Genomic DNA, 16,132 nt, shown 5'->3' on the forward strand with positions numbered 1-16,132 from the left:
TTAACAGGATTGGGAGATAAGCCCACAGAGCCACTCATGGGGTTCTTACTATACACTGAGCTGTGTTTGGAGTGGTTGTCATGGCGTTGCTCCTGCAACGTCAAGGCGATGGTGAAAGTGATTTGTGGTATTTTAGGCTGACTCGGGCACAACATTTTCCACTTGTATTTAAATAGGTTTTATTAATGGCACATCATGAGGGAACCGCCTTGCCGCCTTACGTTGTCGTGACGATGGCCAGCACCAGCTGTTCCACGCTGCTCCCTCTACAGTTTGTTAGGTGTGTTTACATGTACAGTAAATGTTGTGTTCACTATGATAAGAATTATGTGAAGAGAGAGGTCAATGCTGAAACATTTGTTTTGTATTATTTAGATTGTTTTAATCATAGCTTTTCTTGCTATTACATGAATAGCCCTTCCCTAGTAGGCCTATTCCTCTGTGGGAGTTGATGGTTGTTTTGATGATACCATGGAATAGCCACAAAACAGCACTACCTGGAAAATATTAGTGGGGTGTAGTAGAGGTTGTTTAAGGGGAACTGTGTTATGCGGCACTGAGATAGAGATGGTTCTGGCATTAGATTTTGTGCTTTACTGTGCCACAATCCCGTATTAGTGGGAGAATGTCACGTGTGTGTGCGCTGTTACCCATCTGTCAGGATGCATAGATGTTTTTGTGTTTACTGGACCTGTCCTGCTGATTCCAGTAGGGCTAAGCATGTTATGTGAGGCTTAGGCCTAGGATCTCTGTTGAGCCACTCTGGAACCATGGAACATTAGATTAGATCATTCTTAAAGAGCTGTTAAGCTCTCACAAAGTACCCCAAGCATAAGTGTAGTTAAACATAGTACCTTCTCAGGAGTGTGTTCTGAATGACCTCCCTGGGTCCCTGGGGCCTCAGGCTAGTAGCAGACACTGAGGTTGTATCAGTCTCATTGCAAATGCAGCCTGTGCTCTTCAATGTCTAACATCTTTTAAAAAGATACAGATCTGGGATCAGCACAAATCAAAATGTTACATTAGATGTTACTCCCTTGCTGCTGGCCACCACTATTCAATTAAATTAAAATGACTTTATTTATTAACCAATGAGAAACCCTTCCGATGACACATGCCCAGCCACAGTGGTACAGTTAGCCTAGTTTGAGTAGAGAAATCACAGCCCCTTAGATTAGTGCTGTGGGGCCGCTGTGTGCTGCTATTACGTCACTACCCAGGGTGTAGCAGAGACTGTATTTTTAGACAGGAATGGGCATATTCTACCAACGTACAGCATCAAGCACTCTGCTTGCGTATGCTAGGATTATTATGACCATTCTATTTTTTGTGTGTGTGTGTGTGTGTGTGTGTGTGTGTGTGTGTGTGTGTTATGTGTTTTATGTGAAGGTTGCTAGTGGTACATGAGTGAGAGGTATCTGCATAATTGCCAATTCATTCTGGTTGGGGAAAGATTACAGTGTTTTCTGTTAGATTTTCTAGGTAGCATCTGAACAGGAAACTTCCTTCACAAAATGTTTGGGGAAAACTACTAATCCATTATCAGAAAGATGGTCTTCGGTTGAGGAACTGTGCTGATTTACAGTGTTCAGTAGAAACAGTAGGCCTAAGCAGAGGAACTAAAGTAATTCCCTGTTTGATGGGGATGTTTTCTAGGATGCTGCTCTCTGTTCTCCTTCAGTACCTGTGTCAGTCAACCATCAGTGCACCAGACCAGACAATCTCTCTCTCTCTCCAGCTTGAGTGTTTAACAAGTGCACAGAAAGGTTTTTAGAGAAGTTTGAATCAATCAATCAAATGTATTTATAAGCCCTTTTTACCTCAGCTGATGTCACAAAGTGCTATACAGAAACCCAGCCTAAAACCCCAAACATCAAGCAATGCAGATGTAGAAGCACGGTGGCTTGGAAAAACTCCCTAGAAAGGCAGGAACCTAGGAAGAAACCTAGAGAGGAACCAGGCTCTGGGTGGCCAGTCCTCTTCTGGCTGTGCCGGGTGGAGATTATAACAGTACATGGCCAAGATGTTAAAATGTTCATAGTTGACCAGCAGGGTCAAATAATAATTATCACAGTGGTTGTAGAGGGTGCAAGAGGTCAGCACTTCAGGAGTAAATGTCTGTTGGCTTTTCATAGCCGATCATTCAGAGTTAGAGACAGCAGGTGCGGTAGAGAGAGTCGAAAACAGCAGGTCCGGGACAAGTTAGCACGTCCGTTGATCAGGTCAGGGTTCCATGGCCGCAAGCAGAAACTGGAGCAGCAGCACGACCAGGTGGACTGGGGACAACAAGGAGTCATCAGGCCAGATAGTTCTGAGGTATGGTCCTAGGGCTCAGGTCCTCCGAGAGAAGAGAGAAAAGAGAGAGAGTTAGAGGGAGCATACTTAAATTCACACAGGACACTGGATCAGACAGGAGAAATACTCCAGATATAACAGACTGATCCTAGCCCCCCGACACACAAACTATTGCAGCATAAATACTGGAGGCTGAGACAGGAGGGGCCGGGAGACACTGTGGCCCCGTCCGACAATACCCCCGGACAGGGCCAACCAGGCAGCATATAACCCCACCCACTTTGCCAAAGCACAGCCCCCACACCACTAGAGGGATATCAACAGACCACCAACTTACTACCCCGAGACAAGGCTGAGTATAGCCCACGAAGATCTCCTCTACCGCACAAGTCCGAGGGGGGCGCCAACCCGGACAGGAAGATCACGTCAGTGACTCAACATACTCAGTGACGCACCCCTCCTAGGGACGGCATGGAAGAGCACCAGTAAGCCGGTGACTCAGCCCCTGTAATAGGGTTAGAGGCAGAGAATCCCAGTGGAGAGAGGGGAACCGGCCAGGCAGAGACAGCAAGGGCGGTTCGTTACGCCAGAGCCTTTCCGTTCACCTTCACACTCCTGGGCCAGACTACACTCAATCATTGGACCTATTGAAGAGATGAGTCTTCAGTAAAGACTTAAAGGTTGAGACCGAGTCTGCGTCTGACATGGATAGGCAGATCATTCCATAAAAATTGAGCTCTATAGGAGAAAGCCCTGCCTCCAGCTGTTTGCTTAGACATTCTAGAGACAATAAGGAGGCCTGCGTCTTGTGACCGTAGCGTACGTTGTAGGTATGTACGGCAGGACCAAATCGGAGCGATAGGTAGGAGCAAGCCTATGTAATGCTTTGTAGGTTAGCAGTAAAACCTTGAAATCAGCCCTTACCTTTAACAGGTTACTAGTGTGTGTCAGTTTGTAACTGTATTTTTTTCCCAGGAGGCTTTAAAAAAGTTGTGTAGAGACGGAGAGCGAAAGATAAAGAGATGATAGAAAGAGACAGTGACAGTGAGGGAAAAGATGAGAAGGGAGGAGAAGAGTAACTGTGACAGAGAAGGAAAGCCTTCCCTTTCCTCAATCTCTGAGCGGTGAAGCAAGAGGCTAATGAATCTTGTATGTTGATGGCTGTGTGGCAGATGGTGATGAGGGCTGGGCCATATCCGCATGCGTCAGCACAAACCCTTTCTGCAGCGTCATCATCGCTGCCCACAGGCTCCCGTCAGGTCCCCCAAGACAGAGCCACGCTGTGACATTGCACCGGTCTGTTGGAATCTCGATCTCTCTCACTCGCTCTCTTTCTCACACACACTCATACCCTGTCATTCACTCTTCCTCAAGGGAATTTTGACTGCAGAGGTCTGTAGGGACAAAGACACAGGGACCTTTCTCTCCACTGGCTTGAACAGTCAACCGTGTGCTTTCAGCATGGAAGACCATTTCTGTCAGTGTGTGGGTTACAGTATTTAAGACGCATTAGCATCTGTGGGTGTGTTAGCACATGAGCGTGTGCGAGAGGGAGTGTATATAAGCTCTATGTGTGATGGGTGTAGGCTTACATTTGTCAGTGGTGGCTCAGAAACTTGACAATCTCTCACACACTCTCCTCTGTGTAGATTCCCCCCTGTTCCACTTCCCCTAGATAACCTCTAAACAGTGTCTGCCTCGTGACCCTGTGCTGCATCACAATTACGTTTACCGGTATGCACAGGCCCTACCCTTGCTATAGGCTATTTAATGAAATCTGATAAAACAATGTCTCACATCCTTTCCTGCCTATTTGTCCAACCAGATGCATTACAACACAGTATGAACCAGCCGTATCTAACATCGCCCCTCCTCAACACAAGTAATACGCATCTTGTCGTGATGTGTGTTTTGTCCTATATTTTTTATTTTTCATTCCCCATCCCCACAGGAGGCCTTTTGCATTTTGGTAGGCCGTCATTGTAAATAAGAATTTGTTCTTAGTTAAATAAAGGTTCAATAAAAAAATCTAAAATAAATGAACCCCCTTTCCCAAAGCCTCTTTATGAGTTCTCAGGCCTAATGGGAGGATGACATCATCTTGGACAGGGCCCTGTTTCCCAAAGCCTCTTTATGAGTTCTCAGGCCTAATGGGAGGATGACATCATCTTGGACAGGGCCCTGTTTCCCAAAAGCATCTTAAGGCTAAGTTCATCGTTAGAACCTTTTGTAGGAGCGTCGTTAAATCTCCGAGCTGTTTCCCAAAAGCGGTGTTATTAACGCTGAACATGAAAACCCTCGTAATCTAACGCCTGCCTCCGACCACTCGTAGAACAGCTAAGTGTGTCGTTAGATGCTTTTTTGCCCTTCCGCATCACTTTATACACAGAAGATCTCCCCTAAACATAAAATCACATTGGTTTATCAGTCTCTCTGTGACCTCCGATAACTTCAGAACAAGGTTGATTACAAATACAAAGTTGCCAATGTCTTTGCAATTGATAGAAACAAGCAACGTATAAAAAGATGTTTCAAACGAAAACCAAGATGACTGCGTTAAAATATAAGCAGTAGGCTATAGGCCTATTTCAGTCCTATTGAAATACATTACATGTTCAATACATGTAGTTATATTCTGCTACTTGTAGGCTACTGTCTGTAATTTGTCTCAATATATTTCATGTGTAGCCTAACGTGCCAAATTGGGTATTTAGTGCATTTTTATTGGGTAAGCATTAGAATAAGCCGCCTCAAAGTGGTAATATCTCTCTAGGAGCTGAAACGTCATCAGTATTATGAAATAATTCTAATTTTAAATCAAGATTTGAATGAGAGCAGCACTGCCTTCCTTTTGATCCCATCGGTATCGATACATGCTCCAACGATGCCGTTATGACCATTCTCTCTACGTGGTGTTTTGGGAAACGCACGTTACATCTTCGGCCGTTATAGGAAAGATGCATCTTTAAAACACTTGTAAGTTCCATTGCTATCGGGAAACCGGGCCCTGGACTGTAATGAAAGGATCATTATGCCTGCTTGTTGTATCTAGGGTGCATGAGTTGAATCAGCCCTGTCCTGTTAACTGCTGGTGTGTTGACTGACATTGGTTTCACCTCATTATGATTTTGACTGCAAGAGTACTAGTGCAGGGAGTTCGGAAAATGTATTTCACAATATTTGTTTCTACATCAATGCTCCATATTACAAAAACTGCAGGGATTAGATCATGTGTTTTGGCACAGTGGCACCAGGCTTAAAAGAAAATAACACTCAGACTATATTTTGGTATTTGTTTCATTATTCCACTGTTGATACGGTCCCAAAATGTTTTGCAGCAATCAAGTTTTCAGGATATAGAACTTTCAAAATACAGAAAGTCACAGTATGGTGCATTTGGCCTCATTTCAAAATTCTAGATCTTGAAAACTTGATTGGTGACATGCAAAAATTTGGGACTGTTATCAACAGTGGACCAATGAAACTAATACCAAAATATATTTTTTTGTGGAATTTTCATTTTAAGGTGTTTGTAGACTACTATTTTAGCCGTCTTATGCCACGATTTTGCATAAGGGCCTTGCCCAAGGGCACATCGACAGAGCCTTGTCGGCTTGGGGATTCGAATCAGCAACTTTTCAGTTACTGGCCCAATGCTCTAACCCAGGGCTGCCCGACCCTCTTCCTGGAGATCTACTGTCCTGTAGGTTTTCAGTCCAACCCTAATTTAGCGTATCTGATTCAGCTAGTTAAGGTCTTGTTGAGCAGCTAATAAGTAGAATCAGGTGTGTTAAATTAGGGTTGTACTGAAAACCCACAGGATGGTAGATCTCCAGGAAGAGGGTTGTACTGAAAACCCACAGGATGGTAGATCTCCAGGAAGAGGGTTGTACTGAAAACCCACAGGATGGTAGATCTCCAGGAAGAGGGTTGTACTGAAAACCCACAGGATGGTAGATCTCCAGGAAGAGGGTTGGACTGAAAACCCACAGGATGGTAGATCTCCAGGAAGAGGGTTGTACTGAAAACCCACAGGATGGTAGATCTCCAGGAAGAGGGTTGTACTGAAAACCCACAGGATGGTAGATCTCCAGGAAGAGGGTTGTACTGAAAACCCACAGGATGGTAGATCTCCAGGAAGAGGGTTGGACTGAAAACCCACAGGATGGTAGATCTCCAGGAAGAGGGTTGTACTGAAAACCCACAGGATGGTAGATCTCCAGGAAGAGGGTTGTACTGAAAACCCACAGGATGGTAGATCTCCAGGAAGAGGGTTGTACTGAAAACCCACAGGATGGTAGATCTCCAGGAAGAGGGTTGGGCAGCCCTGTTCTAACCGCTAGGCTACCTGCCGCTGACACATACTCAGATCAAATACGCTGCTGCAGTTGACGCAGTCCTACGTCGGCAGACATAGCCTCTCAAGCCAATCGCAGAATGTGACGACAGAACGGAAGCAAATCATACAATCTGGCCAGGTTGATATCAAGATTTTAATTTGGTAACATCGTACAGTGTGATGTGATAATGGTAAAATACTGAATCTGACATAGTCTGCAAAGACCTTAAGGGGGATTGAAAGGTGGTGTTCAGCTACTGGACTGTTAGCATGAAGAGTGGTGGTTTGATTTCTATTCAATTACATTTACATTTAAGGGGCTTTATTGGCATGGGAAAGCTATGTTTACATTGCCAAAGCAAGTGAAATAGATAATAAACACTTAGTGAAATAAACAAATAAAAAATGTACAGTAGACATTACACTTACAAAAGTTGCAAAATAATAAAGACATTTGAAATGTCATTATGTCTATATACAGTGTTGTAATGATAAAGTACAAAAGGGAAAATAAATAAACATAAATATGGGTTGTATTTACAATCGTGTGTGTTTTTCACTGGTTGCCCTTTTCTTGTGGCAACAGGTCACAAATCTTGCTGCTGTGATTGCACACTGTGGTATTTCACCCAATAGATATGGGAGTTTATCAAAAATTGGATTTGATTTCAAAGTCTACATTTGGCCGGAGGTTAGGAAGTGCAGCTTAGTTTCCACCTCATTTTATGGGCAGTGTGCACATAGCCTGTCTTCTCTTGAGAGCCAGGTCTGCCTACGGCGGCCTTTCTCAATAGCAAGGCTATACTCACTGAGTCTGTACATAGTCAAAGATTTCCTTAATTTTGGGTCAGTCACAGTGGTCAGGTATTCTGCCACTGTGTACTCTCTGTTTAGGGCCAAATCTCTATCTACAGTAATGTTGTTATCTCTTCTCCCCCCCACAATGTTCCTCTCTACTTTTGTGGATGTGTCGTACCATCTAGAGGGGCTGCTGTGCATTGTGTGTAGAGTATAAAGAAATAGCGGAGGAGGAGAGAAGGAAGAGTTAAAATCCCACAGCTCAACCGCCCTCCCACACTGTGAGCCAGTGCTGTCTGCCTCTCAGTCAGACCTGTTAAGTCATCAAATCTATATCTAATCTAATTGTATTTGCTTCGATAACCACAGGTGTAGACTGACAGTGAAATGCTTACTTGAGGGCCGTTCCAAACAATGCAGAGAGAAAAATATAGAAAAATAATAACATGAGGAATAAATACACATCAGTAACAATAATTTGGCTTCATAAAGTATTCAGGCCCTTTGACTTTTTCCACATTTTGTTACGTTACAGCCTTATTCTAAAATGGATGAAATAGTTTTTTTTACTCATCAATCTACACACAACACCCCATAATGACAAAGCAAAAACAGAAATACCTTATTTACATAAGTATTCAGACCCTTTGCTATGAGACTCGAAATTGAGCTCAGGTGCATCCTTTTTCCATTGATCAATCAATCAAATGTATTTATAAAGCCCTTTTACATCAGCCAATGTCACAAAGTGCTATACAGAAACCCAGCCTAAAACCACAAAGATGTAGAAGGACGGTGGCTAAAAAAAACTCCCTAAAAAGGCAGGAACCTAAGAAGAAACCTAGAGAGGAACCAGGCTCTGAGGGGTGGCCAGTCCTCTTCTGGCTGTGCCGGGTGGAGATTATAACAGTACATGTTATAATCTGTTATAATATTATAACAGTACATGGCCAAGATTTTAAAATGTTCATCGATGACCAGCAGGGTCAAATAATAATAATCACAGTGGTTGTAGAGGGTGCAACAGGTCAGCACCTCAGGAGTAAATGTCAGTTGGCTTTTCATAGCTGATCATCGTTGAGATGTTTCTACAACTTGATTGGAGTCCACCTGTGGTAAAATCAATTGATTGGACAATATTTGGAAAGGCACACACCTGTCTATATAAGGTCCCACAGTTGACCGTGCATATCAGAGCAAAAAGCAAGCCATGAGGTCGAAGGAATTGTCCGTAGAGCTCTGAGACAGGATTGTGTCGAGGGATAGATCTGGGGAAGGGTACCAAAACATTTCTGCAGCATTGAAGGTCCCCAAGAACACAGTGGCCTCCATCATTCTTAAATGGAAGAAGTTTGGAACTGCCAAGACTCTTCCTAGAGCTGGCCACTTGGCCAAACTGAACTATCGGGGGAGAAGGGCCTTGGTCAGGGAGGTGACCAAGAACCCGATGGTCACTCTGACAGAGCTCCAGAGTTCCTCTGTGGAGATGGGAGAAACTTCCAGATGGACAACCATCTCTGCAGCACTCCACCAATCAGGCCTTTATGGTAGAGTGGCCAGATGGAAGCCATTCCTCAGTAAAAGGCACATGACAGTCCTCTTGGAGTTTGCCAAAAGGTACCTGAAGGACTCTCAGACCATGAGAAACAAGATTCTCTGGTCTGATGAAACCAAGATTGAACTATTTGACCTGAATGCCAAGCGTCAGGTCTGGAGGAAACCTGGCACCATCCCTACGGTGAAGCATGGTGGTGGCAGCATCATGCTGTGGGGATGTTTATCAGCGGCAGGGACTGGGAGAGTAGTCAGGATAGAGGGAAAGATGAACGGAGCAAAGTACAGATAGATCCTTGATGAAACGACCCTAAGGACAACGACCTTAAGCACACAGCCAAGACAACGCAGGAGTGGCTTTGGGACAGGTGTCGGAATGTCCTTGAGTGGCCCAACCAGAGCCCGGACTTCAACCCTATCTAACATCTCTGGAGAGACCTGAAATTAGCTGTGCAGCGACGCTCCCCATCCAACCTGACAGAGCTTGAGAGGATCTGCAAAGAAGAATGGGAGAAACTCCCCAAATGCAGGTCTGCCAAGCTTGTAGAATCAAGTCTGTAATCGCTGCCAAAGGTGCTTCAACAAAGTACTGAGTAAAAGGTCTGAATGTGATATTTCAGTATTTGTTTTATACATTTGCAAAACTGTTTTTGCTTTGTCTTAATAGGGTGTTGTGTGTAGGTTGATCAGGGAAAAAATGTAATCCATATAAAATAGGTCTGGAATGTAACAAAATGTGGAAAAAGTAAAATAGTGTGAATACTTCTTGAATGCACTGTATACAGGGTACCAGAACCGGGTCGATGGGACACAAGGTAATTGAGGTAGATATGTACATATAGGTAGGGGTAAAGTGATTAGGCAACAGGATAGATAATAAACAGTAGCAACAGTGTATGTGATTAATCAAAAGGGTAAATGCAGATAGTCCTGGTATCTATTTGGTGAACTATTTAGTAGTCTTATGGTTTGGGGGTAGAAAGTGTTCAGGGTCCTGTTGGTTCCAGACTTGGTGCATCGGCATTGCTTCCCGTGCGGTAGCAGAGAGAACAGTCTATGACTTGGGTGGCTGGAGTCTTTGACCATTTTTAGGGCCTTCCTCTGACCCTGTCTGGTATAGAGGTCCTGGATGGCAGGGAGCTCGTCCGCGCTACCCTCTGTAGCTCCTTGCAGTCGGATGCCTAGTAGTTGCCATACCAAGCATTGAGAGAGCCAGTCAAGATGCTTTCAATGGTGCAGCTGTATCACTTTTTGATGATCTGAGGGCTCATGCTAAATGTTTTCAGCCTCCGGAGGGGGAAGAGGCATTGTCATGCCTTCTTCACGACTGTGTTGGTGTGTGTGTGGACCATATTAATTCCTTACTGATGTGGACACCAAGGAACTTGAAGCTCTCAACCCGCTCCACTACAGCCTCGTCGATGTGAATAGGGGCGTGCTCATCCCTCCGCTTCCTGTAGTTCACGATCAGCTCCTATGTCTTGCTGACGTTGATGGAGAGGTTGTTGTCCTGTACCACGTCACTGACCAAGGGCTGTGGTCATGACATTTTTTCAGCCGGTTATTGTCTAATAAATCAATTTAATATACACCATCACAATAAATCCATTCTTTATTTTAGGCAAGACTAAAGAAACATTATGATAGGAAGAAAATGTATTTCAGAAGAACAGAATATGAGTTGGCTTACTGTATGTTATCTGGCTATGCTCCATGCCATAGGCTGTACGCTTGTTCATTTTGCAGACAAGATATGCTTCTAAGTCTGGTGCCATTATTTTATATTATATGATTTTATAGTAAGAAGAATATAATTGAACTTAGCTGAATAAAATAGAAAGGATATTTTTCCCATTCTGGAGTGAGTGTGCATATGAAGTGGCTATGTTGAGTGTAAAAGTGATCATTTGAAACAGGTCCTATATGTTAGTTTTATAGTTATTTGGCAACTTGTTGTGAATGATACAAACCTTAGAATGTCTTAGAAATGAAAACCTATGCATGATGCGACTATAGGTTATCGATGATTTGAGAAAATTGCAAAAAAATCTTGCGATCTGTTCCTTGCCTCAGGCTGCACACACTGTTCTTTCATCAAGTGATCATATTTTCACCCATCAGACTATTCTCAATTTAATATTATCTTTACTAATATGTGAAATTAGTTTAGATTTAGAATGGCTCGTTATCAAATGGGCAGAAACAGGGGCAGGGGAAATAAGACATGTCATCCGTATTCACTGGAATAGCGAATGTAGGCCTCTTTCCCACTGGCTCGTTTTTCAATCATGCCAGGTAGGCTACTCCGGTTATTTCACTCCACACTGGGTCGTTTTTCAATCATGCCAGGTAGGCTACTCCGGTTATTTCACTCCACACTGGGTCGTTTTTCAATAATGCCAGGTAGGCTACTCCGGTTATTTCACTCCACACTGGGTCGTTTTTCAATCATGCCAGGTAGGCTACTCCGGTTATTTCACTCCACACTGGGTCGTTTTTCAATAATGCCAGGTAGGCTACTCCGGTTATTTCACTCCACACTGGGTCGTTTTTCAATCATGCCAGGTAGGCTACTCCGGTTATTTCACTCCACACTGGGTCGTTTTTCAATCATGCCAGGTAGGCTACTCCGGTTATTTCACTCCACACTGGGTCGTTTTTCAATCATGCCAGGTAGGCTACTCCGGTTATTTCACTCCACACTGGGTCGTTTTTCAATCATGCCAGGTAGGCTACTCCGGTTATTTCACTCCACACTGGGTCGTTTTTCAATCATGCCAGGTAGGCTACTCCGGTTATTTCACTCCACACTGGGTCGTTTTTCAATCATGCCAGGTAGGCTACTCCGGTTATTTCACTCCACACTGGGTCGTTTTTCAATCATGCCAGGTAGGCTACTCCGGTTATTTCACTCCATGCGTCAACCACTGTTTGAGGAGCATGCAGCCTCTATTCCGCCCAAACTCTGTATGCCATGGGCTCTCCAACCCTGTTTCTGCAGCTACCCAGTGCTTCATTTGGGAAACCAAGTGAAATCTGTTTGGGAACGTTAATAGTAACATGTTTTCACAACAAAACACATTTAATTCAACTGTTGATGCACTGGAAGAGGGACAATAGAGCCCTGAGTACCAGGCCATTAGCGACCTAATGGTCGTGAGTTGGGCACTACCAACGCATGTCCAGAGTGCATAAGAGGAGATTACCGTGGAATTTTACTGCAGTCATGACTCATGTATGCCAGTGTGGCGGTAATACAGTCACCGCAACAGCCCTATACTGATCTCATCTCTATGGGCGGCCTCACCACCGTCGTGTCGTCAGGAAACTTAATGATGGTATTGGAGTCGTGCGCGGCCATGTGGTCGTTGGTGAACGGGGAGTACAGGAGGGAACTAAGCATGCACCCCTGAGGAGCCCCATGTTGAAAGTCAGTGTGGTGGATGTGTTGTTGCCTACCCTCACCACCAGGGGACTGCCCATCAGGAAGTTCAGGATGCAGTTGCAGAGGAAGTCCCAGGGTCCTCAGCTTAGTGATGAGCTTGGACGGCAGTATGCTGTTGAACACTGAGCAGTGTTGATGTGGAAGTGTTTATGTCAAACTGGATGGGTCCCTTTATGTCCTTTGTGTTGTAGTGGTGCGTTAACGGTTTAAGTGAGAGTGTCTGAGTGGAGGGGTGTGGTGATTGGTTGGGTGGAGCTCTCAACAGGTCGAAGACCTGAGTGTGGAGGGCGGCGTCACTAGGAGGCTCTCAAAGTTAGCCTTTGTTCAGTAGATGAGTGTCACAGTGGGAATATATTAGCATAATTAGATGGGATGGCTGAGAGCCATATACGACCACAGTTTCTGCTATTGGGGGGAGCGTTATGGTTACGCAATGCTGGGGTAATCAGTAGTGGATACTCTGGGTTCTCTCCCCAGGTTAGGCCTCAGGAGAATGGGGAAATGGGATTGGATCAGTGGAAACAATCTAAAGGCTGGTTTACAGTCAGTCTGTCGACATTTCTGTAGACAATTGTCATAACGACATCATGAACATTCTATTGTAGTCCGACATCAAACTTGTGGTTATAAAAAAGTATAAAGACAAAACAACAGCCTCTGCATGACATCAGTACCCTGATGCTCCAAATAGCATACTTTCTCTATTTTAACACCAATAAACATATATGTTTGGACATTTACAAGCGAATGTGAACAAGGGACAATGTGCAAATGTACAACGTTTTGATGCATGCAGTACTGGCTCTTCAGCAGCATGTCTACATGCTGTGTCTGTGTGGAGTCTGGAGTCACTAAGGCAATGGGCCTGCCTGCTCTGCTTTGAGAAGAGGGGAGAATCAAACAGGCCTAGAATGGGGAGAAGAAAAATCAAGTAAATCAAAATAGCAGTGGCAGCTGTACAAATAACTCATCCAAAGGGCTTTTCTTTCTCAAACAAGGTAACGCCCCGTCATCTTATTAATTCAGTCACTAGCAAGTTAAACTAGGTCTCGTGTTAATGCATAATGCTGCGTTTTTCATGCAGAAAAAAATATAAAACGCGTAAGAAATATCTTGCTGCGTTTTGTAAACACATCTAAAATGCTTCTTATTGTGATTTCTGCCCGGCATCAGTTGCACTTCTTCACTGGGATGAGAATTCAGGAACGGGAGTTCTATCAGCAGACAGTGCTCCCACTGATGTGGAGCTTCTTTTCTCTGGTGCTGTTCTCGGTGTAGCCAGCCAATTTTTCTCAGGTAAAATGCAAGATTAACTTTAAGCAAAACATTAGGAAATGTAGGTGGCTACATTCTTTCTATGATAGGCCTAAACATTATGATGGTCATACATTGTTTTTGCAAAAAATACCTTGCTTTTTCATTGTAAACTCATTTACTTGTGTGGCTGCCAGCCAAATAGCATTGCACTTCTGTTTTCATCTGATGAAAATGACGCTGTTTTATGCCGAATGTGTTGCACTATAGTTGCACCTCCCTGATCATTCTATTGAAACAAAAAAACACTGTTGACTTTCAATATAAAACGTGCCCCTGTCAATACACAGCTGGACTCACCTGCTCCTGCTTTCTCCTGTTGTGCTATTTACAAACAAACACGTGACTGGCTCAGCTTTCCTGGGGAACTAAGTGAGCTTCATAATGTAACATAATGTGACAGGTGAAATAAGAACGTGATCTGCTTTATCCCCTAATGCATTGCACAAGTTGACTGCAGATATTTACTTAAAAAATTGCTACAAATATTAAATGCTATTGAAAAACTTCAAAGAAAGTTTTGATGGTATTGAAAGAGCACCATGTGGCTATTTCCAAATACCCCGGTATATGGTATATACGGTATACCGCACAAGCCTACTTTAACTGTTCAGCCATCTTACCATTATGTCTCTCTTCTCATCCACAGGCACCATCGATGAGGACGCACCCAGTGAACTGACGAGTCACACATAGAAACTCCCCGGTCCCTCCAACCACCAGCCCCCCTCCCCTCCCTCTGTCCCTCTCCCCTCTTCCTGGCCCCTCTCCCCCACCCCAGACCCACCATGCTGATCAAGGAGTACCGGATCCCAATGCCAATGAGCGTGGACGAGTACCGCATCGCCCAGCTCTACATGATCCAGGTGAGGCCAACAGACACACGCTCCACCTGTAACTCCTGACCCCTCACCTCCAGGACAACACCTCCACCCCAGAGTTCAACAGAACACTCACTGGACAACACACCTGTAGTGGAGTGGAGGGGGAGATTTTGTAATACAGGGGATTTTCTACCGCGATTGGTCCTTAAAGTGCTCAATTATAAATTGATTGGTCACACAGCGTTTAATGTTGGGATACAGCTGGGTTCATAAACTGGTGGCCCGCGCTGAAAAATGTTTTACCCCAAAGTTTTCTGAGCAAAAATAAGTAAGTAATAACTTTTTGGGTGGTTTAATTTTCTTTGTTTGACATAAAATACTGTAAAAACACCAGGAAATCAACTCCAAGTGATTTTCATTTAAGAAATCTGTTCCCAACTATTCCCGCACATAATAGAGACACGTGATCGTATTCTAATGGAAGCAAGGTTTTAAATGATTTTTTTAGTCAACAAATGATTTGGTATTATGTTCCAGCCCCCGACCATCCACTCAAGATAAAGTCGTCCCGCAGCTGAATCTAGTTGATGATCCCTGGTATACAGGAACAATTGGAGCTGTGTGCTGATGGATTATCTCTACTTTAACTCTCTGAGGCTGGCTGCTCCCTCCCTCCCTCCCTCCCTCCCTCCCTCCCTCCCTCCCTCCCTCCCTCCCTCAGCTGGGTGTGTGTTTTGTTCAGGGAGGGAGGGAGGGGCACTCTGCTACTCTCTTACAGCAGGCAGAAACTGCTGTGACGTGAAAGCCGCCAGTCTGAAGCTGCCAGTCTGAAGCTGCTAGGAAGGACCATAATCCCCCGGGAGGAATGTCTCTAATGGATTCATTTGTTCTGTTGTTTATTTAGACTCCAGAAACATTTTGCTTGTAGGCACTAGGTAGGGATGATGAAGAAGCTGCTAACACAGGATATTGAGAATCTCAATCAACACTCCTCTGAATTCTCTTCTGTCTACTATTCAGGCTGATTTAACTGCAGCTGTCCCTACTTAGCTGCATTACATGTAGCCAGCCCTCTTCCCCTGCCTACCGCTGTACACTAAATACAGTTTGTACAGTTTGCATTATCCTCGGGTGTACAGCACTGGCCACTAATCCAGTTGAGCTGCATTTCCCTCTAAATGGGTTGAACATGGTCATGTGAACAGACATGCCCCAAGGCAGTCATAAAAGTTGTGTCCCTGCCTCCTTAGTGCTTTGTCAGTACTGTATTAAGGGTGTTGGGTACTGTATGGACTTGTACTAGCCTGTTTTAATAGAACTGGATCAGAGGAAGGGCTTTGACACTAGAAGGAAGAGGAGCTGATCAGTCATTTCCACAATTGGGGTTGAGCTCCAGAGCCATTGATTCTGGCCCAGTTCCATAGGTACTTGTGAACCTCAGCAAAGTGAACAGAGGGAGAATACAAAAGGATAGAGTGTTTACAGGCAGGCTGAGGCAGACAATGGAGGAAGGATGGTGTTAAATTGACCTGTTGGATTAGTGACCCATAGCTACTTTCCCCT

The 16,132-nt window shown here is 44.3% G+C and overlaps 1 protein-coding gene across 2 annotated transcripts in view; it reads left to right on the forward strand.

Moving 5' to 3' along the window:
- The window catches only part of LOC106580355 (membrane-associated phosphatidylinositol transfer protein 2), an 85,320-nt gene that overhangs the window by 32,773 nt on the left and 36,415 nt on the right, over nucleotides 1-16,132 (forward strand). For both annotated transcript variants that reach the window (XM_014161300.2, XM_014161302.2), the window contains exon 2: nucleotides 14,395-14,611. In XM_014161300.2, the coding sequence (XP_014016775.2) occupies nucleotides 14,534-14,611 (78 nt within the window). In that variant the 5' untranslated portion in view covers nucleotides 14,395-14,533. The remainder of the gene's footprint in view (nucleotides 1-14,394; nucleotides 14,612-16,132) is intronic.

Source organism: Salmo salar, chromosome ssa20 (assembly GCF_905237065.1).
Source record: "Salmo salar chromosome ssa20, Ssal_v3.1, whole genome shotgun sequence".
Lineage (NCBI taxonomy): Eukaryota > Metazoa > Chordata > Actinopteri > Salmoniformes > Salmonidae > Salmo > Salmo salar.